The following is a 21,913-nucleotide window of genomic DNA, read 5'->3' as shown; positions in this document are numbered from 1 at the left end:
GACCATGGGGTTGGCCATTTCTTGGATATCTACCCAATTTTGCCATGTCGATTTATCGTAAAGGACTACCACCGGCTGAACTATTCAACTCGCTAGCCCAAAAGTATGGATCTGTGTTCAGCATGTACCTTGGTGGGAAGCTGGTCATTGTCTTAAACGATTTCAAATATGTAAAAGAAGGTTTGAATAGTCTAAGTTTAAGTGATAGAGCAATATCTCAGATCAACGAAAACGGCGAGGGTGAAGGTAAGCGATAAAGTAAATTGCGGTACGTCCACGTAACTTTGAAAGTATAATATCGTTTTTAAATTTTTCCACAAGCCTACGGTAAATTTGATTCCACATTTTGATTCAGCAATTTTATTTTGAGTTAAATACCATAGACTTCCATCTACAGGAAAGCGTCGAAGTTAGTAGTGTTTTTTTTTTTTTTTTTTTACGAATGAGATAAAAACAGACAATTGTGCAACTATATTCCAGATACAGGCGGCTGTACAAACATTATAAACCCAATCTATATTGTAAAGTTTTTGTGCAAGGTTTCTATTTGTCGTCTCTTTTGTCACACAAAAAAGGCATATAAACGGAATTCTACGGTACACAATTATTTTCGCAATATAAAAATTTTAAACAATCTTAAGGGATCTAAAATGAGGGTTTATTGCGTTTCGACAGTATTTTTGTGGGACATGAGAGCACCTCAGACCTATCAATTGCATTCTGAATACGAAGCATGTCTTTCTGATATCAAATAATTTTCATTTTTGAAAATCACAATATAATACAAATTTTATGACAAATTATAAAAATTGATATTTTTCAAATTTTGATATATAACAGTCCTCAAAGTAAATTATATAAATCTAATGATATATTCTTAAAGTGTATGTAGCAGGAGGAAAAGCCGACGGTCAATTGAAAATTTTGACCTTTCATGTTGAAGATATGGATTTTTTCCCAAAAAGACCTAATTTTTTTTGGGTGTTTTGGGGAAAAAAAATCCATATCTTCAGTACGAAAGGTCAAAATTTTCAATTGAACGTCGGCTGTTCATTCCACCTACATACACTTGAAGTATAAATCATCAGATTTATAAAGTTTACTTCAAGTACTGTTAAATATCAAAAATATCAATTCTTAATGATTTGCCATAAAATGTATATTAAATTGTGAATTTCAAAAAATCAAAATTATTGGATATCATAATGACTTTCTTCGTATTCAGAATGCAATTCGATATGTCTGATGTGCTCTAATGTCCCAAAATAAATACTGTCCAAACGTTCATACCCCACCCCTTAAACACGCGTTGGTTATGTGGCCCTCACTTCTAATAATTGGTTAAGGTGGTACTACACCCCTGCCCAATTTTGTGCCTATTTTTGCATTTTTCTCAAAAATTATAGCGCATTGGTGACAAGTGAGATATGTATATTATTTATAGGGGCAAGGACTGCAACTACTACACTGGAAATTTTATTTCAGCACAGACAACAGTTGTGGAGTTACAGTCAAAAATGAGGGAAACCAATATTTGATCAATAAATCAATAACTACTTGCCTTGAGTTGCTGAATTTTCAGTGCAGTAGTTGTAGTTTTTGCCCCTATAATGTACATATCTTACCTGTAACCAATGCGCTATAATTTTTGAGAAAAATGCAAAAATAGGCACACAATTGGCCAGGGGTGTAGTACCCCCTTAAAGGCCTTAAACTATGCCACTGTTTACAACCTTTTAACCAATAAAATGCTCTAATGCTTTAAACAACTGTCTGTTTAAGACTTTAAAACCACTTGCTTTTTAAAGGGTTTTAAACGTTTATTGTTTAAAATGCGCTCGACGTAAACAGTAATTGCTTAGATATATATCGTTATAAATTCGGCAGACGGCCGAATCCGGATTCGGCTTTTGATAAATTCATTTTACGCATTCATTACTTTTGAATTTGAGAATAAGGGATCAATGCTATACATAATAGAGGGCATCATATCATTTTTTTAACGGAGATCAGATGATAACAGCATTGTAAGTATTCAAAAGAGGGCGGCATTCAGGGTTAGGTAACGGTGACTCACAGTACGGTCAAAGACGATAACCGTTAAAAAATCGATATGCTGCCCTCTATAGGTAAGGCATTGATCCCTTGTTCTCTAATTCAAAAGTAATGCATGCCAAAAATAAATTTACCAAAAGCCGAATCCGGATTCGGCCGTCTGTCGAATTCATAACGAGTGGGTCAATAGGTTTGGGGCTTTCTTTCTTTCTGTTTGGTTTTATGCTGAAACAGAATTCATGATAGATTTCAAGTCATCAGAGCTTGGTCAACTGTGAGATCCGTTCAACAAATATAAATTCATGGATAAGCGTAAAGAATTTTCTTTTCTTTTCTTTTTTATCAGTTCAACTCGATATGTATCAGAGTAAAAAAATTAAAATCTACTTTATAAATGTTCAATGTATACCTTTCTCTATCGCACGCATTACGATGCATTGCCAAAGTACAGTGCTTCGTCAGTTCACGGCATCAACGGGGGTTTCAAGCCTAAATTCCAAAACTCGGTACAGCCCAAGTTAGTTTTTTCAATGCATCACGTCTACAGCCTGTCACAAAAAAATTGTGCAAGATAAAAGCGCCCTCTTTGACAATTAGAAACTACCGTTGTGACATAATGTTTACATCAATGTCAAGGGCGTAGTCTTAGCTTTTAGCTCTTAGGCCTCGTATCCATAGGCTGTTCCCTTGTGGCGTGTGCCCTTGTTCCATGTTCACTTTTTCCCATGTGACCTGCCACACAGACAACGAACCTTTGTTTTGCTTAGTGGCCGCTACGGTTCGTTGTCTGTGTGGCAGGTCACATGGGAAAGAGTGAACACGGAGCAAGGGCACACGCCACAAGGGAATAGCCTATGGATACGAGGCCTTACGTTCCCATGTGACCTGCCACACAGACAAGGTGCTTAGTGGCCGCTACGGCCACTAAGCAAAACAAAGGTTCGTTGTCTGTGTGGCAGGTCACATGGGGACAAGTGAACACGGAACATGGGCACATGCCACAAGGGAACAGCCTATGGATACGGGGCCTTAAATGCCGTTTGTTCTGTTCAATTTGCTTATTTTAATCTCGAGATATGCTTACTTAACAACAAACAGGTAAAATCACAATTGTGCCACTTTTACCAGGGAGGAGGGCTATACATGTAAATAAATGATAGCATCAAGTTTATCAAGAGTTCCTTCGTGAAATCAAAAGAATATCAATTACACAACAATACAAAATTGTTTTTACTGTTTTATCATGATACAGGTCTAATGATTCTCTTTTTCCCACGTACGACCAAAAAAAAAAAAAAGAAAAATAAATATTTCACATTCTGCTGTATAATTAAATAAATGGGCATGTCAATGATTTTATCACGGTAAATACTGTTCTCTTTCTCACTCAAGACATGATAAAAGACAAACAAATATTGCACACTTATAGGTTAATACACTTACACTTAGACAAGTTTATAGACAAATTAATGATATTAGACAAAATAATGCACGCATGATGCGTCTAATGCACGAGCCCCGAAGCTATCATTGATTTACATGTACAGCCCTATTCAGGGCTACGAAATCCCCGGTATCGTGGTACCGGCGTTCCCAGAAAAAAAATCAGAGTCGCAGAAAAAAATCAAGACGGGAAAAATAATTTAAAACATTTGAACACTACCACTCGTGAAAAATTTTCTGCGAACTTGGACGATAACTGATAAATAAAACCGAACGCCAGTGACAGGAATAAATATGTAAACAAACATGGTAAAACAGATACCGTGTGTTGATTTTAATTGCGTATGACTCTCTTCACTGTAGTCTCTAACGCTGCTGCGTCAACATGAACTCCAGACCAGACTATCGTACACACCGCTGGGATCCCAGAAAGTAACATGAGGTAGAGCCTAACTGGGATTCGTTCCCCAGAAAAGCAGGTTTTTCATTGATGGGCCTAGCTGAAATTGAAGTTGCAATGAATGGTCCCAATATCAGATATAAGCCACTGTACTGAATAAAGCGGCCATTGATACATACTGGCGAAATAAGACACGGAAATGGCATTTAACCAAAATAGGGTAATAGAATCTTTAAAATTCCAGGATTCTAGCAAAGTTCTAACTAGAATTGAACGCACTAGGTCAAAACTTCCCTTCACAGAAACGAGAATGTACAGTAAGGGAGACATTCATTAACTGACAGTCCAGACTAGAACTGATGTGGTATAGGTGTGACTGTGATAAGTGAGTGACAGTCAATTAAGTAAATCAAAACTCATATTTCTCATCCATTTCAAAAGCCGATATACTTTTCCATACCCACTTGTAAAAAGGTGCACTAATGCAGGTATATATACACGTTGCTCCCGTGGCATCTTTCATTCTTCACTCCTCTTATAGTATGTTCACATTAGGAAACGAATTTGGAGAAAACCTTCTGTTAATAAAATACTATGCTGAGCCACCAGCCTGGGTGGCTCACGCTCCAGTAATTTCAGATGATTGAGCTCAGTAATACATCAAAGAATGTCTTCCAATTCATGAAAATAAATAGATAATCAGCTTATCGGATTAAAATCTTAGAGGGAAGGTCTTGCTGCTCAGCGAGTATTTGTAATTAGCAGAAGGTTTTCTCCAAATTCATTCTCTAATGAGTTCATGAGTACATGCATTATGCACTTAAAATCAAAATACATACATTCATACAACATTGTACAATATTACATTGCACAAGTCACAGGTATTTATTGTCACAATATCGAACCTAAATTACCTATATGACAAAAACTCAAATTCTGTTAGAGTTAAGACATTAATTAATGTCAGTTTCAAAACATTCATTTCAACATATGTGATGTGATAAAGCAAAATTAGTCAGAAGTCGGAAATATTGACTTTCAGCCATTGCCAAACAAAGGGAACTAATTTCTTTTGTTGCATATTGTTTTGGAAAAACTTCAAGTTTTCATATCTTTGGAACTACATTAATGTTCAATTTCAATGGGGTTTTCTGCAAAATGTAGCTTTACAAATGATTGATTAAATCATATAGAACACTGAAAATTAAATATGCCTGACTTCAGACTGATTTTGCTTGATCACACCACATATAAAATGGTCACTCAACTTAATTAAGTAAATCATAGTTAAAATGGTATTATCTGAAGATTTTTGCCCACAATGTGACATAAATGCCCGGGCATAAATGTTGTTAAAAAAGTAAATGAAAGTGAACTGCAACAAAGAGAGATTGTAAGTTTTGTATTAGAGTCACGCGGTAGCTTGACCAGCAAGTTTTAAAAAACGACTGATAAAGAAGAATAAACAGATGCACCGCGAGACTATATTTACACGGAACAAAACGCTATTGTTCTATGATATTTTTCGCTGGGTACAAAATATATCTAAAACCATGCTAAATCGTATTTACTGTCCAAAGTGTCATATTTTAATAACTCTTTATTTCAAAAGTTACACGAATCTTACAGTCAATCCGATTGTTTGATAATAAACAAACATTCTTGCTTTATTTCACGCGGTATTTCATAGCCAAAATTAGTGGCAAATCATAGCTAATCATACTGATATCCACAATCTTTCGACACTGCTACAGCCATACATGGCTGTCACTGTCGCACTAATTTTTCAGACTCACTTTCAAATATACCCAGGCATTTTCCTGGATACCCTACATACAAATTCTGGACCCCATTCGCCAAAAAATCAAGTTTTTCACAATTCTTTTATTCTTTCCGGACCACAGCATATATTCATATTAATAAATACTCCACTTTCACACATCGTAATAACGGGACGTCCCCGTGGTGAAGTGGTTAAGGCCATGGACTTCTAATACCTTTATGAATTTTTGCTCAAGTTCGAAACTTCCCATCACTTTTTTTTAAATGTTTTATTAATCAATTTATTGTCGTAAATCAAGAATAACACCATTTCGAACATCCATTGCTATTGTGATATTATTATTTTTTTCATCAAACAAACATGTTTGATTTTTTATTCACATTTAGGCCTAGGCCTTGGGCCTACTTTCACCATCCAGATGCTATCACCATGCCTGACTATGGCATCTTCGTCATTTTAAACACCGAAATTTATTTATTATTTATTTATCAATGGCTCTGTTCACAGCTCAAACTGAAATTATATTTGATATAAATATTATAAATGAAAATCACAAACCGCGAAAGATCGCCAACAACTGCCGCTGAATATTGATATCGAACTAGATTTCCCAACAGGGCTAAAGGGCATGACTTAATAAGGGGAATTAAAATCACAAACCGCGAAAGATCGCCGACAACCGCCGCTTAATAGGGGCATCCAACTAGATTGCCCCGCAGGGCTACAAAGAACTACAAACCGCGAAATTTGGATACCCAACCAGATTGCCCGCAGGCATATCGATTATATGGATATCCAACAAATTAAGACCACGAACCGCGAAAGATCGCCAACAACTGCCGCTCAATATTGATATCCAAGTAGATTGCCCGCAGGGCTATAAAGAACCACAAACCGCGAAATTTGGATATGGAACTATTGCCCCACAGGGCTTCAAAGAACCACAAACCACGAAATATGGATATCCAACAAGCTTAAACTACAAATTAGCTCCCGATAGAGAGCCGGACTTGATGAGGGAAATTAAAACCACAAAACACGAAAGATTACAAAGAACCACAAACCGCGAAAGACTAGATTGCCCGCAGGCCTATCGATTATAAAGAATCACAAACCACGAAATACGGATATCCAACAAGCTTAAACTATAAACTAGCTCCCGATAGAGGCAGGGCTTGATGAGGGAAATTAAAACCACAAACCACGATATTCAACTATATTGCCTCGCTGGGCTACAAAGAGCCACAAACCCCGAAATTGGGATATCCAATTAGATTGCTTGCAGGCCTATCGATTATTCGATTATAAAGAACCACAAACCGCGAAAGATCAACAACAACTGCCGCTTAATATTGATACCAACTAGATTGCCCGCAGGGCTATAAAGAACCACAAACCGCGAAATTTGGATATGCAACTAGATTGCCCCACAGGGCTACAAAGATCCATAAATCACGAAATATGGATATTCAACAAGCTTAAACTATAAATTAGCTCCCGATAGAGTGCAGGGCTTGATGAAAACCACAAACCACGAAAGATCGCCGACAACCGCCGCTTAATAGGAATATTCAACTAGGTTGCCCCGAAGGGCTACAAAGAACCACAAACCGCGAAATTCGGATAGCCAAGTAGATTGCCCCGCAGGGCTACAAAGAACCACCAACATTAAAACACGATCATCTGGGGGCATTTAGACGCTTCCGTAGTATAGGCTGAAATATATGCGCATTCACCAGTTCCGACATGAAGTAGGCCTAAATCGGATTTACTCTATGTGTGTCTCTCTGGCATTGTCATCATTGGGTGTGTGTTGTTCATATTTACATTTTATTTACATATTTACGTAGCCTTGAATAATTAAAGTATATTAAAATGTTTATTGATCATTGTATACGCCTCTGAACATTACAGTCACGCGTGACGAGCAAGTTTTAAAAATAAACGACTGATAAAGTTTTGTTTAATTATTTATTGTCATGAATCAAGAATTGCAACTTCAAATATCAATTTTTCGTTTTATTCGTTTTATGGTGCACTTCATAACATGACTTTCCAAGCTTGGAGCTGCTTGGCTACATTCATAAAAAGAAAAGAAATCTACCAAAAAACGTTGACAACGTAAAGAAATCAGCAAGTTTAAAAAACCCACCTCGGCTCACTTTTTGAAACTTGGTCCCATTTGAACACCAACAGCAAATCAGTGTTTTTATTTTATTTCAACAGAATACAGCGTTTCCAACAAGATTACAAACAAGCCTACTTGTTATTCGTTTAATTCAATCATTAATCATGATATTATAAAACAAAACACAAAAAGATATTGGCTTATCATGCAAGAACAAGATAATAACCGTTCAGGTCGTTCCAGAAAGCTTACAAATTAATATCGCATCTGCACATTAAAGATACATGACACTTCCGGAAATGTTTTAAATTGATGTAAATATGATAAAGTTTAAATCAGTACCTTTTACAAATGGGACCAAGTTTCAAAAAGTGAGCCGAGGTGGGTTTTTTAAACTTGCTGATTTCTTTACGTTGTCAACGTTTTTTTTGGTAGATCTTTATTTACATGAAAATAGTCAGTCACTCATTGGGATGGTCAACCAATTCATTCAAGTTTTATTATTTCAATACTTAATAGTACTGTAACAAACACCAATACTTAATATTTTGTAACAGGGGCTAACTGTTTAAGGAATTGAAAATGCAAATAGTCTCCACTCTTCAGAATGCTGATTTTTGCCCATAAAAAATCCACTAACCCCTGCCTGGACGGCGCTGGGGCTTCGCCCCTGGACCCCACCTGATGTTCAATAATTATATATTGATGTACCTAGTTGTATACAACCATTTTTCATGTATATGTTTATTTAATTTGATTACCCTGCCGATTTGTTATCTTACGGAGCAAGTTGCTGTTGCACTTGTTGAGAGTGATGTGCTGGTAACCTCTCCTCTCCAGGGATTTTTCTACGTCAATGTTGTGCCGGGCACATCGCTTTTTATCATTCTCGTGAATTTAGCCCATTTTTCATGTATATGTTTTTTTATTTTTTTATTTGAATACCCTGCCGATTTGTCATCTTACGGAGCAAGTTGCTGTTGCACTTGTTGAGAGTGATGTGCTGGTAACCTCTCCTCTCCAGGGATTTTTCTACGTCAATGTTGTGCCGGGCACATCGCTTTTATCATTCTCGTGAACTCAGCCCTAGTGTTTCAGGGAGTATGTTGCTGTTGCACATACTGAGAGTGAAGTGCTGGTAACCTCTCCTCTCATGGGTTACCATTTTCCTTCACATGTATGGAGTTTGTGACTAGAGAGATTGCGAAGAGGCGTTCACTGCAAACGCCATACGGGTTACGGATTTCTGCATTTTGCGGTAGAACGTCATAGTCCCGTTCACATCCAAACTAGCCTCCTACACAGCCAGTTTGTGTCGGTCCTAACGCTCGTCGTTCCTAGTATGTTCGTGATAGCCGCATAGAGTCTGAACCAAGACTACGTGTAAACGCAATTGCAATCATGATGGCGCTATGCTGAGACAAATAATCTAAAGGTAATAGGAAGCACCCATTGATTCACCTTGGGTGCATCGAACCAGAGAAGATTATCTTCTTTCATCGAACTACTTTCCTCGGTATTGATATGCAAATACGACTGCCTGTATCTATAATGCTCTAAGCATTCAGTCCAGATTAGCGATATTTGAGTTTTGCGGGCTATTGGAAAATGAGTATAGGCCTATGTTCACACGTGTATGCTATTTGTCTAATTAATCTAAACAGAGTTTGGTGTTGGATGCCTAGGAAGTCTTGGTATATATTATTCGAATAACAAGAAACAAACTCCATTATCATATAAATAATACCCTGTTTACTTTCTAAAGCAAAATAGATAATCTAATATGCCTAGTTCGATTACTACCCAGCAAACACAAATATATTACAGAAAACGTTAAATGTCGGGTTAAAGGTTATGTGAAGGTCAAGGGCATTAAAAGTTTTAATAACATTCAAAAAACCTTTTGTTTAAAACTTGCTGATAAACGTTCTAACACAATAGACACTTAAATATGTTTGCCAAATGCCAAATGATATTTTACTATAGCATTTCGAATTTTGGCGTAAAATGTTGTATTATTTTTTCAGTATAACACGAGTTTTCATGATTTTTATATAAACATACAGCGATATGTTATCAAAATGTTTTAACTAAAACCAAAAACACATGTATTATCATGTTTTAAAAACATTTTGGAGTTTGCTGAATAGTATCCATAAGCAAAACACTTTGACAGCTGTTTAATGCACAACGAAAAAGCAAGGCGAAAAATAGCGTTGCACGAACTTCTGTTCCCCGTCCCAAACAGACAATTATACCGCATTTATCCCGTAACACGACACAATCTTGCCTAAAACGCCTCTTCGCAAGCTGATTTTTGGACGGCATTTTCCACACACAAATGAATAGGCAATCTGCCCGTTCAAATTCGCGTCGAAAAAAAATCGAAATTTGTTCACATCTTGTCTATACGAGATCAAAATTTAACCCCCAAAATGAATTTTATTATATGTCGGACTCTACTTGTTCTATTAGGATACTTTGATTCGCTTCCTCACCTCACCTCACCAGGCTGTGTTCGACCATTGTTGGACGTAGCCCTCTTCATGATTCTTCCACTGTTCTCTGTCTCTTGCATTTCTTGTCCATGTAGGTCCCATGTAGGCAGTAATGTCATCACGCCACCTCCTCTTCTGTCTTCCTCTTGATCTTTTCCCTGTTCTTGGTTGCCATTCTGTAAGCCGTTTAGTCCATCTGTTATCTTCCCTTCGTGCAAGGTGACCTGCCCATCTCCATTTCGCTTCTTTGAGTTTCACCATAATGTCTTTGACTTGAGTTTGACGTCTTATTACAGTGTTCTTAATTTTATCCCTTAAGGTAATGTGAAGCATCTTCCTTTCCATTGCTCTTTGGGCTGTTTGTAATTTCTGTTCCAGGTACTTGGATGTTGTCCATGTTTCTGCCCCATATGTCATTGTTGGCAATACACACTGGTTGAACATTCTACTTCTCAGATACATTGGTAACTTTTTATCACATAGAATGTCCTTGAATCTTCCAAAGCAACTCCAACCTGCCTTTATTCTGATCAAAGCTTCTTCCCTGGTGTTGTCCTCCATCTTCACTGTTTGGCCGAGATATTTGTAACCATCCACCTTTTCGATAACATCGCCTTCAACTTCAATGACATCCTCTGACTGGTAGTTTGTCATATATTTTGTTTTGCCCTTGTGTATGTTCAGTCCAATCTTTTTACTTCCTTTATTCAGATCATTTAACTGGACCTCCATATCCTTTACTGATCTTGTCACCAAAGCTACATCATCTGCGAATCTCAGATCTGTTAGCTTCTCGCCATCTATGTTGATCCCTCTCTCCTGTAGGTTCAGCTTTCTGAATATATCTTCCATTGCTGTAGTGAATACTTTGGGGATATTGTGTCTCCCTGTCTCACACCACGCTGAATTTGGATTGTTTTTGAAACATCGTTTTCAATGTGGATTTTGGCTGTGGCATTTGTGTATATGTCCTCGAGAATTTGGACATAACCTTCATTGACTCCAACTTTACGTAGTGCTGTAAAGAGGTCTTTATGTTCCACTGAGTCAAAGGCCTTCTCATAGTCTATATATCCAATGCATAGCTTCAAATTATATTCATTTGCCTTCTCAATAAGTTGGTTGATGGCATGCAGATGGTCTACTGTTGAATATCTACTTCTGAAGCCTGCCTGTTCTCTTGGTTGGTTTTCATCAAGCACTCTTGGTTGGTTTTCATCAAGCACTCCTTTGATTCGCTTCATAACATGATAAACATAACATTTTTCTGCATTTTATAATGCGTTTTTTTGTCATTTTGGAACGTCATTTATTGCCACCAACCGCAACGTAATCGCCTTACGGTAATTCCACGATTGACCAATAGATTTCACCCTCTAGAGGGCATAATAACCGATTTGCGACTAATGTAGCTTGCCGTTGGCGTTCCCGTGTCACGTTTCACGTAGATTTCGCAATCTCTCTACTGACTTCATTTGCGCAAACGTGTGGCTTATCCCAGGGCTTATCCTATACCGTAGTATATTATTACTCGAGAAACCTCAAACACCTATATACCAACATTTTACGGATTTAATACGGAAGTTGCATTACAAATGATGGATTAACATAACTTATACTGCGTTTTCTATTATTTTTCTTCAAAGGCTTTGCGGAAGCATCTGGGGAAGCGTGGAAAGAGCAGAGACGCTTGACATCGACAACTATACGCAGATTTGGGATAGGCAAACGACGTTTTGAGGAAGATATCTCCGAAGAAGTTGATGCTTTAGCGACAGAAATCGACCGTTTTAACGGCAAACCGTTTGACCCTACCATTTGTTTAGCAATGCAACTTCCAATGTTATTTGTTCAGTCATTTTCGGAAAACGCTTCGACTATTCAGATCCTAGCTTCAAGCGTTTGCTTAAGTTGTATAAAGAGAGCAGTCTACTCGATACTGGTCTGTGTCGTTTCCTTCCTGCTTCGAGGTACCTGATATCTTCCCTTGGGACATCTTCTATGAGCGAAATAATACGAAAACAAAACTACGTAAGAGAATTCATAGTTAATATTGTCAAAGAACACAAACAAGTTCACGTCTACAACGATCCACGTGACTACCTCGATGTCTACCTTGATGAGATACAACAAAGACAGAAATTGAATCATAATTCTGTGATCAATTACAAGAATCTCCCAAGAATGGCAGGACATCTTTTTGTGGCTGGTACAGAAACGACTTCTTCTACCTTGCGTTGGGCGGTATTGTATATGATGGCTTTTCCAGAGATTCAAGATCGCGTTCATCAAGAGCTCGATTCGGTTGTGGGTAGAAATCGTCTACCAAAGCTGACGGATAAAACAGAATTACCCTTTACGTGCGCAACGCTTCTTGAAGTTCAACGAATCGCATCCGTTGCTCCTCTAGGAGTCCCACACTCGTGCGGAGAAGACACCACCCTTGGGTCATACACCATTCCCAAAGGAAGCATAGTCGTGCCAAATTTATGGGCCATCCATCATGATCCAGATTTGTGGCCAAATCCTGATGAATTCAACCCGGAACGATTTTTAGATGAAAACGGAACTTTGCAAGAAAAAGATGAACTTATTCCTTTTGCAATAGGTTAGTATTTTATAGCCATGATAGTGTTTCATAATGTTTTGTCGTTTGTTTTACCAAACCAAGTTTTCATGTAGCCCTATTGCAGACATATGCTTTCATTGTTTATTTTCCAAATACTCAGGGGCTGTGCAATAATTATGAGTCCTGGTGGGAGGGTAAAATGGGGGGGGCTTTGACGAGCCGAAAGGGGTGTAGGGCAAGCAAGTTTGGGAATTGGGATCACAAAAATTTGGCATGTGCAGGGGGGACAAAGGTTTTTGGCAGCCCGAGAAGGGGGGATAATTTTAGCAGGCCGAGGGGGGGGGGAGGGCAAGCAATTTTAACCCCGTCATTTAGAAATATTACCCCAAATATTACCCCAATAAATAAATTTTCAGTGTGTTCCACCACGTTTGAATTTCATAAATTTTAGATTAATTTTGGAATCTAGTAGCATTTACATATGTCAGATAAAGCGATTATTTAATTTATTGTTGTGATTTTTCGTTGTTTTTATTCTACAGGTCATCGTGCATGTCTCGGAAAACATATTGCCAAGATGGAACTTTTTATCTTCTTCACGCATCTGCTCCATCAGTTCACCTTCAGGAAACCAAACGATTCACCATCTCTTTCACTGACAGGTGTCTTTTATGTGTCCCATAATCCAAAACCTTTCTTGGTGGAATTTGTTGCACGCGGTTAATACAATACCTTGATAAGATTGATACCATACTTTAACAGTCATAAAATATAATTATAGATTTGACATAATTATTATCAAGATGATTATTCATTCGATTCGATTCAAAAGTTTGATTTGAAACAGGATTTTAAAATAACACTTTCAAAAGAATGCAGGAGGGTTTCGTTCATCTCATCGTTGCGAAAACGTATATACGGCCTTCCTGGACTTTCGTAAGGCATTCGATATAAAGTCTGCACAAAAAGTAACTCAGCTGTTATAAATACGTCTATAGATTCAGAACTAATAATTGTTTTTGCAATATTTCAACATAGCGAGAAGGATGATTTATTTACACGCATTTTGATACCACATTCGCCAAATGTCGTTCAATATTAACAACACAGTAGTGCTTTTACAGAAAAATACCCGAATTTAAAAGTTGCAGTTTACAGCGATCAATGGTTATAATGCCAGCATTGTAAACACGTAAAGCCCGCCATTATATTCGCGCTTACTTCAAATCAATACAAATAACTACAACTTTTAAATTGGGGTATTTTTCTTTCATAACACTGCTGTATTGTCAATATTGAACAAAATTGAACAAATGGGGTATTAAAATGCGCGTAAATAAATTATCCTTCTTTTTATGTTGAAATATTGTGAAAATAATTATTAGTTCTGAATCTATAGGCGTATTTATAACAGCTGAGTTACTTTTTGTGCAGACTTTAGTTTGGCGCGATGGGATAATGCACGCAATTGGGTATTCTAGAGATATAATTATGACGATTGACTTTTTGACAACAAAATTGTCTGCTAATTTTAAGCTTTGATTTAAGCATTTTTAAAATTTTACCCCCTTGTGTGACCTTTGCAAAAGAGCACTCACACCTTGATATCTACTGAAGAAGCTTTATAACCAATATTGCTATCTACTGTAGATAGCTTTATTATCTTAATACTCATACCTTGACATCTAGAGAAGATAGCTTTATACTTATACCTTATATACCTTTATACCCACACCTTGCTATATTTACGAAAGATAGCTTTATAACATTATCCACTGAATATAGCTTTATCACCTAGGTATCTACTTCATATAGCTTTATACTCACCTTGCTATCTAATGAAGATAGCTTTGTACCCACACCATGCTATATACTGAAGATAACTTTATACCCACACCTTGCTATGTACTGAAGATAGCTTTATACTCGCACCATGTCCCTGCTATCTAAGGAAGATAGCTTGATCATGACCTCTATACTCATGCCTTGACATATACTGAAGATAGCTTTATACCCATACCTTGCTATCTACTGAAGATAGCTTTGTACCCATACCTTGCTATCTAATGAAGATATTAAAATTTACAAAATAAAGCACACAGGTATGTATAATGTTGATAAGCATACTGCCATGTAATATAAACCACACACTTTCCTTGATTAAACCCATTTTTTGTTTCAAAAGTCACTCTCCAGCAATGAAGGTGTCACAAGTGGACTTTTATACATACTGGATTTCAATCAATGTGTTACAAGACTCAAATCCTGGACTTGGGTGGTTCTTTCATACATGCTATTTTTCACATGCTCTCATAGAAATGACTTGTATGCCTTGTTGGCGCAATTCAAAAGGAGTAAGTTTGGACAACTCAAAAATAGTGTAAAAGTTGCCAAAACAAAATTCATTTTAGTTATCCGAACTTAAAAATGCTGAAAAAGCTCAAAAGTTCCGTCAACTAATCAACTTTGTTGGCATTACTTAAAAGTTGATGTAAGTCGTTGCGTCAACTTTATAAGTAATGCCAATTTCTGAATTCAAGTTCAGGGAACTTAGAAAAATAAACAAGGTTCAAAGAACCAATTAGTTGAGATATTGTAACTCAACATGTAAGTTGATGTAACTCTTTCATATTAAGTTACTGGTACTTATTGTTTTGAGTTATTCCAATTTGGTATTTTGTTACGTAATTGGATCATTTTCCGCACAATTAGCAGTATTTAAATATTTATTTTTGTAATCAGTGCAAAATTTTGTATACTATAGCACACCTCTAGAAAATTATGCTAGCCTAGTTTCATTTTCTGAGTTGTAACAACTCAATAAAGTAAGTGCAAATGAGTGCGACCAACATAATGATATCGAGTCAGCGTTACTCAAAATTGTACGCGTTGGCATAACTCGAAAAGTTGACGCAACGACTTACATCAACTTACTGAGTAATGCCAACGAACAATTTCTATGAGTGTGCTCAATAGACACAGAGGATGAATTTGAGTTGTTCTTTCGTACACATGACAGGCCTATGTATAGCAACAATTTCCCATGTTTAACTCAATTTAGCCAAAGTATGGACTTGGGTGGGTTTTGTAAAATTGAATCATAAAGTGAATAGCCCACGTGCTTTATAAAAAATCACATGGACCGATCAAGATACATGGCGTGAAATTGGGAAAATCTTACCAAAAAAAGGGTGTCTTTTTGGTGACAGGAAAATAAAGGGTCATTGGATGAGTTGAAAAATGGAGGTCAATGTGGCCGCACATCCCCGTCACTCATTTTAAGTGACCCCCGGGATTTGACATTACATTGGGCATGAAGGGGTTGTATTAGTTAGTATGATCATCAGTGACGTGAGCAGGATTTCATGTATTGCATATAGTTTTATATCCATGGTCATATTTTGTAAATTATATGAGCTTATTTTTTAGATTTTTTACCGATTTCAAACGAAAGATCATCGATCATTTGCAACGTTAATTTTTTAAAAGAAATATCCTATTGCAACTGTCATTTCATAGTTCAAATTATCTTAGCAATGTCAACCACAAATTCATGAGGTAAAAATGGCCCGGAAAAGTGGACATTCTAGCAAAAAGTTAACCCCACAACAAACTATGTTGGACATGTACCATTACAAATTAATACAAGTAAAGTAGTTAAAAGATTTAGAAATACTCGGAACATAACCATTTATTTGTATGACTTAATTAATTAAAAACCCCAATCACTACAAAACTTAAAGCTGCCAGTGCTCCCGAATCCGGTTGATATTCCGACATATTGTACGTCAATGCTGTCTGGGTTTTGGTAGCTACCCAGCAAACACAAAACGTTTTCGACATCATTCGCAAAAGGTTATAAAAGGTTGTCAGAAAACGTTTAAATGTCGGGTTATATAAAGGGTATATTAAGAGTATAAAACGTTTTCATAACCTTAAAAAACATTTTTTGATAGGCTACTGCTCAGGAAACAAAAATGTTTTACAGAAAACGTTTAAATGTCGGGTTATATAAAGGGTATAAAACGTTTTAATAAGATTCCAAAAACATTCTTGAAAACTTGATACAAAACATTCTAAACAGAATGTTAGTTTGGGGTTGGAAAAATATTTTGCCAAAAATTTATGCCCAAAATATTTTTAATAACGTTTTAAAAACGTTTTCATGACCTTTATATAACCCGACATTTAAATGTTATTAAAAGGTTTTGAAAGAAACATTTTAAGAACATTTCTGTGTTTGCTGGGTTCAAACATTTTAACATAATGTTATTTAAGTATTGACACAATATTTGGCAAAAATGTTTGCAAAAATAGTTTACAATAACATTTTTTGAAAACATTCAAAAATATTGTTTCAGTGTGTTTTCATACAAAACGTTTTAAAACATTATCATGACCTTTATATAACCCGACATTTAAATGTTATTAAAACGTTTTTACCTAAACCAAAAGCCAAAATATAACCTATTTAAAACGTTTTTAAAACGTTTTTGTGTTTGCTGGGTATGCCCTCTATTGATAGTACAGGAGCAGCAACCTCAAAAAATGACTTCGTTCACCCCCCACTACATACAAGGTTTGACACCATAGGTAGTTAGTATGGACCCTCTAGATCACTGCTAGGTAGGTAGTGGACTCAAATTGTGGTATCCCTTTTTTTTACAGGTCATTTTATGAATGGACGTATAATCGCATCAAATCACAAAAAATAGGACAAAATTAAGGGGTAGGGGAGATATAAACTCCAAGAACTCAACTTTTACTCATGATTTTGAATTCATTTTGGTATCAATATGTAGCTAAATGATTTTCCTAACTTTCTAGTATTATTTTTAAACAAAAACAGGTTTCATTTGAGCATATTTGGAAGTATATAGTCCATAAATGAGTGGTAATCTGATTTTTAAAACCATATGTGTAAAGTTTGACATTGGCCTCAAATCTCACAACTATAGCACTTTATATTTTCAAAATTGATTCAGTTTCCATTTTTAATTTTTTAATTTAAATTTAAATTTTAATGTTATTTTTTCTTTTTAATGTTAAGCATATCAAGGGAAACATTATTGTAACAGTTCCAATCATTATAATATGTATGAGTTCGTTGGGGTGTCTGTGGGACGAGGTGTGTGTGGGGTGCTGGGTGTACATAGGGTATGTGTGGGGAGGGATGAATGTGTGTGTACATGTCTTAATATGTCACTACACTGCACCAACTTCCATTTACAAAATCCGTTAAGTTTCCATTGATGTAATATTTTGAATATTTATGTGTAGGACGTGAGTAACCACTGGGAAAAAGACAAAAAAAACCCCCAAAAAACCAAACAAAAACTGATGTTGATTTCCCTCGTATATCAGCATAACATAGAAAAATATTAAGGGGTAGGGGAAAATAAATCATCAGAACTCAATATTTTACTCATGATATTGACTTCATCTTGGTATTAATTCTATTTAATTCAATTCAATATGTATATCTAATTGATTGTTCTAACTTTTTAGTATTATTTTAAAGCAAAACGACCATTAGTTGTCAGGTAGATACACAGAAACTGTGAGAAAAGGGTACGTTTTCTATGTCTAACAGCGTAAATATGACAATATTAAGGGGTAGGGGAAATATAAACTGCCATAACTCAACTTTTACTCATGAAAATGAATTCATCTTGGTATCAAAATGTATCTAAGTGATTGTTCTAACTTTCTAGTATCATTTTAAAGCAAAGCAACCATTAGTTGTCAGACAGATATACAGAAACTGTGAGGAAAAGGTAACTTTTCTATGTCTAACAGCGTGTCAGTCAGTGGTCACATCTCTGTAGGATCATTGGTTAATGAGATATAGTCATTTTCTTGTACTTTGTGCACCTAACCCTCTAACTTTTTAACCAAATTTCCCACAGAGTCGTGCGATGTGTCAAACTTTTCCTCTGGCCATAAGGAACTAAAAAGTCAGTGGTGGCATATCTGTAGGATCATTGGTTAATGAGATATAGTCCCTTTTTTGTACTTTTCGTTGTGCAATAATTATGACAAACGTTTCCTCTGGTACGTTGAACACGGATCGTCGCGAGGTTCATATTGGTGCCTATGCACCAAATATGTATCTTGTGATAGATGGGCTTAAGTCTACTTTATGCATGGTAACAGGGGTAGCATACATTAGCGTACATGATAGTGATGCGTGTTGGGAGAAATCTCACTTGGTCGGGGCAAAATGGACCGGGGCAAAGTGGAAAGTATCCAACATGGATGGGGCAAAGTGGAACACCGGAAACAGAACCCGTTCAGAACTATGCAATAGAAATTTATCCGGCCATAGTTTACTGATATACCAGGAGGTAGGCCCTAAGTGTTGTTGACAATGAAGACACAACTGAAGGGGATGCATTTCTGTAATGTCCCCTCCACGTTTCACTCTACCCCGGCCCAAATGAACCTGGGGCAAAGCGGAACGACCTTTTTCAAGTTCACACCATTTAGTACAACTGCATTTTAGATCAACTTTGCCTTGCCTTGCTTCGTAATCCTGTTTGAGCTGGACAAAAAATATTTGTTCCACTTTGCCCCGGTCTCCCCTAGGTATATTCGTCTCAGGTTAAGCTTACTGATTGTCTTTATTTTATTACTAGTATATTGTGAAAAACCAAGTAGCTGTGGTGTTAGCTCAATATGCTAGGAAAATATTATAACCGATGACCCCATGTTCACTTTGGCTAAATCAGCTGTATTTTTGCTGATAAGGATACGTAAAATAGCACTCGACATCCGCCATCTTGGAGAAATTTGGTGTCAAGCAAATAAGGGATTGTCAATTAAATACGGGAATAAGTCTGTTTCACTATTATAGTAGTACGCACAACATTCGTCGTACACACGTACGTACATTTTAGGCTAAGTGTTTATACTATGTGTATTGAAAATGCATAGCAACTGTCACTCAAACTTACGATGTGTCAATTAAACTGCCGAAAAGTGAATTCACTTTTATACAGGGATTGAATACGAGTGTCATCTTACTCAGCCGTCGGAAATGATTGCAAATTACACATTGTGCCAGTTAAAGAAAAATGACCAAAAATCACTATACGCCACTATGGAATGCAGGCGACGAATTTCAATGTCTTTTGTAAATCATAATATATAATTTTCATCAAATTGGGTTGAGGTCCTCAATTTTGGGATTTTAGGATTTGATGCGCGCAATAATAAAAAACAAAAGGAGATCACATTGATCTGCATCTAAGTAGTTCGCATTGATACGAATCCCAATTCCCATGTAGAGTCACCCATTAGGTCATCGTGATTTCCGCATAGTGACAAATACCAGCAGGGCCGTGACACTCGTATTCAAACCCTGTATAATAAAAATTCCTTTAAAAAAGGAATGTGGCGCCCAATGTGAGCTGGACGGGATATGGTGAATTCCATGGTGATTAGATTTGGTATTATAATGATTTTTTTAGGGAAGAGTAGAAGATGATCAAATACGAGAGAAATGCTTCATGGAATTAAGCTTTCGTGTCAATTTGCGATTATGTGGGTCGGAGTTCTGTTTTGGGAGCCTATTGTAGTGAGGATATTGCTTTGGATATTGAATATTGTTGAATTTCGTTATGCAGGGCCTAGGGTATATGATGGATAACTAGAAGACACAAATAAGTAAGCTTCCCCCATGTCATCTATACACTCATTCTTGTCACACGACGAATTTCGACAAAGTCATGTAAATGTAATTTCGTTTTTCACCCGACCTCCGTCCAGAAACAATCCTGAAATGTTGAAAACTTGGGGTCGGCGCACTCATGCCAGTTTATCCTAAGGTACACTCTGTGTCTTTTGTAGCCAACCATGTGGCTAAGAGAGGATAGGAAATACTTAAACTAATACAAAACAATCATACCCTCCTTTCATATCAAACAATACCAAGAAATTGACAGGCCTGTTAAATCAAGGGTAAGATCGATCGTTATTCTTCATGAAACGGGCACAGCCCATTTTTATGTTATTAATTCTGCTAAAAATTAATTAATAAATAACAAAATTACGTCATAGAACTCTATTTTAAACAGACAAAATAGCCATTGGGGTTTCTTTCACTTAACCTTGCTAGGAACCCTTCCCAGCAGTTAGGCATTACAATGAATATTATTTTTGCAAATACACTTCTGACCTTCAACACAGTCATGTCTTCCGAATTTATTCCTTTCTCTGCTGACCAGAACTGATTTTCGTTAATTAATGTTTTTTATCAGAGATAGTCACCACAAAGATACTGAGCTTCTAATATCTTTGGTCACAATCAGTTAGCAGTCGATTCAAGCACATAAAGTCATAAACCAATTAGTGATTTCATGATTGGTCAGTGGTTGTGTTGGTCAACTATAATTAATTGGTGTTGGTTTAAGGATTAGGTGCACAGCGTGCAATCACTATGGACCACAATGGCCTCATTCCAGTGGCATATTATCAATAACCTCAATTAAACAATCATAGTGCAAAATTTGACCTTAAGTTGCAAAGTATGAGTTTTTGTACTCACATTTTCAAAGGTCATTCAATGAATGCACAAATGTATTGGGGTTAAAGAACTGTGCCCTGATAGATGAGCATGTTGTAGATTCTTCACACTGTAAACAACTAGTTCATGTGCAAACATGTTCAAAACATACATAATTAGAATGGTCAAATGTCACCGTCTATCGGGTTCTAAGAGGCGGTAAACTGGTTTAAACCATACAAAGGTCACGGGTTATTTGGTGTTTTTATAAGTCCATTAATTTTGTATTTTAAACAAAGAATATACACACATCATTTTATCCCGTGCATATCAGAAAACAATAATAAAATAAAATCCTAGCATATTGTGGTTTTATTTCTGAGCTGGGCATAATTTTAGCAAAACAATTAAGGAGTAAATCTAGCAAGAGTGAAATTAGAAGCTTTTCACAAAGTACATGCCTATATGTGGCACCTCCGTAGAGGGCGCCACAAAAAGTGAAGCCACTTTACGGCAGTTTGATGACACATT

General features: G+C 36.6%; 1 protein-coding gene across 1 annotated transcript; it reads left to right on the top strand.

Moving 5' to 3' along the window:
- Window positions 1-12,001: 12,001 nt before the first annotated feature.
- On the top strand, window positions 12,002-13,781 carry LOC140150718 (cytochrome P450 2U1-like). The gene is made up of 2 exons (XM_072172809.1): window positions 12,002-12,915; window positions 13,419-13,781. Exons 1-2 carry the CDS (start codon window positions 12,309-12,311, stop codon window positions 13,598-13,600), a joined length of 789 nt encoding a protein of 262 aa, XP_072028910.1. The 5' UTR covers window positions 12,002-12,308; the 3' UTR covers window positions 13,601-13,781.
- Window positions 13,782-21,913: the final 8,132 nt, after the last annotated feature.

Source organism: Amphiura filiformis, chromosome 4 (assembly GCF_039555335.1).
Source record: "Amphiura filiformis chromosome 4, Afil_fr2py, whole genome shotgun sequence".
In the NCBI taxonomy this organism is placed as follows: domain Eukaryota; kingdom Metazoa; phylum Echinodermata; class Ophiuroidea; order Amphilepidida; family Amphiuridae; genus Amphiura; species Amphiura filiformis.
This window is presented reverse-complemented; position numbering and strand designations above follow the sequence as displayed.

Excerpts from the sequence above, each read along its gene's own strand:
- LOC140150718 (XM_072172809.1), top strand. The coding sequence starts at position 12,309 with ATGAGCGAAATAATACGAAAACAAAACTACGTAAGAGAATTCATAGTT. Across the intron at positions 12,916-13,418 it reads ACTTATTCCTTTTGCAATAG|GTCATCGTGCATGTCTCGGA; the intron begins GTTAGTATTTTA and ends TTTATTCTACAG.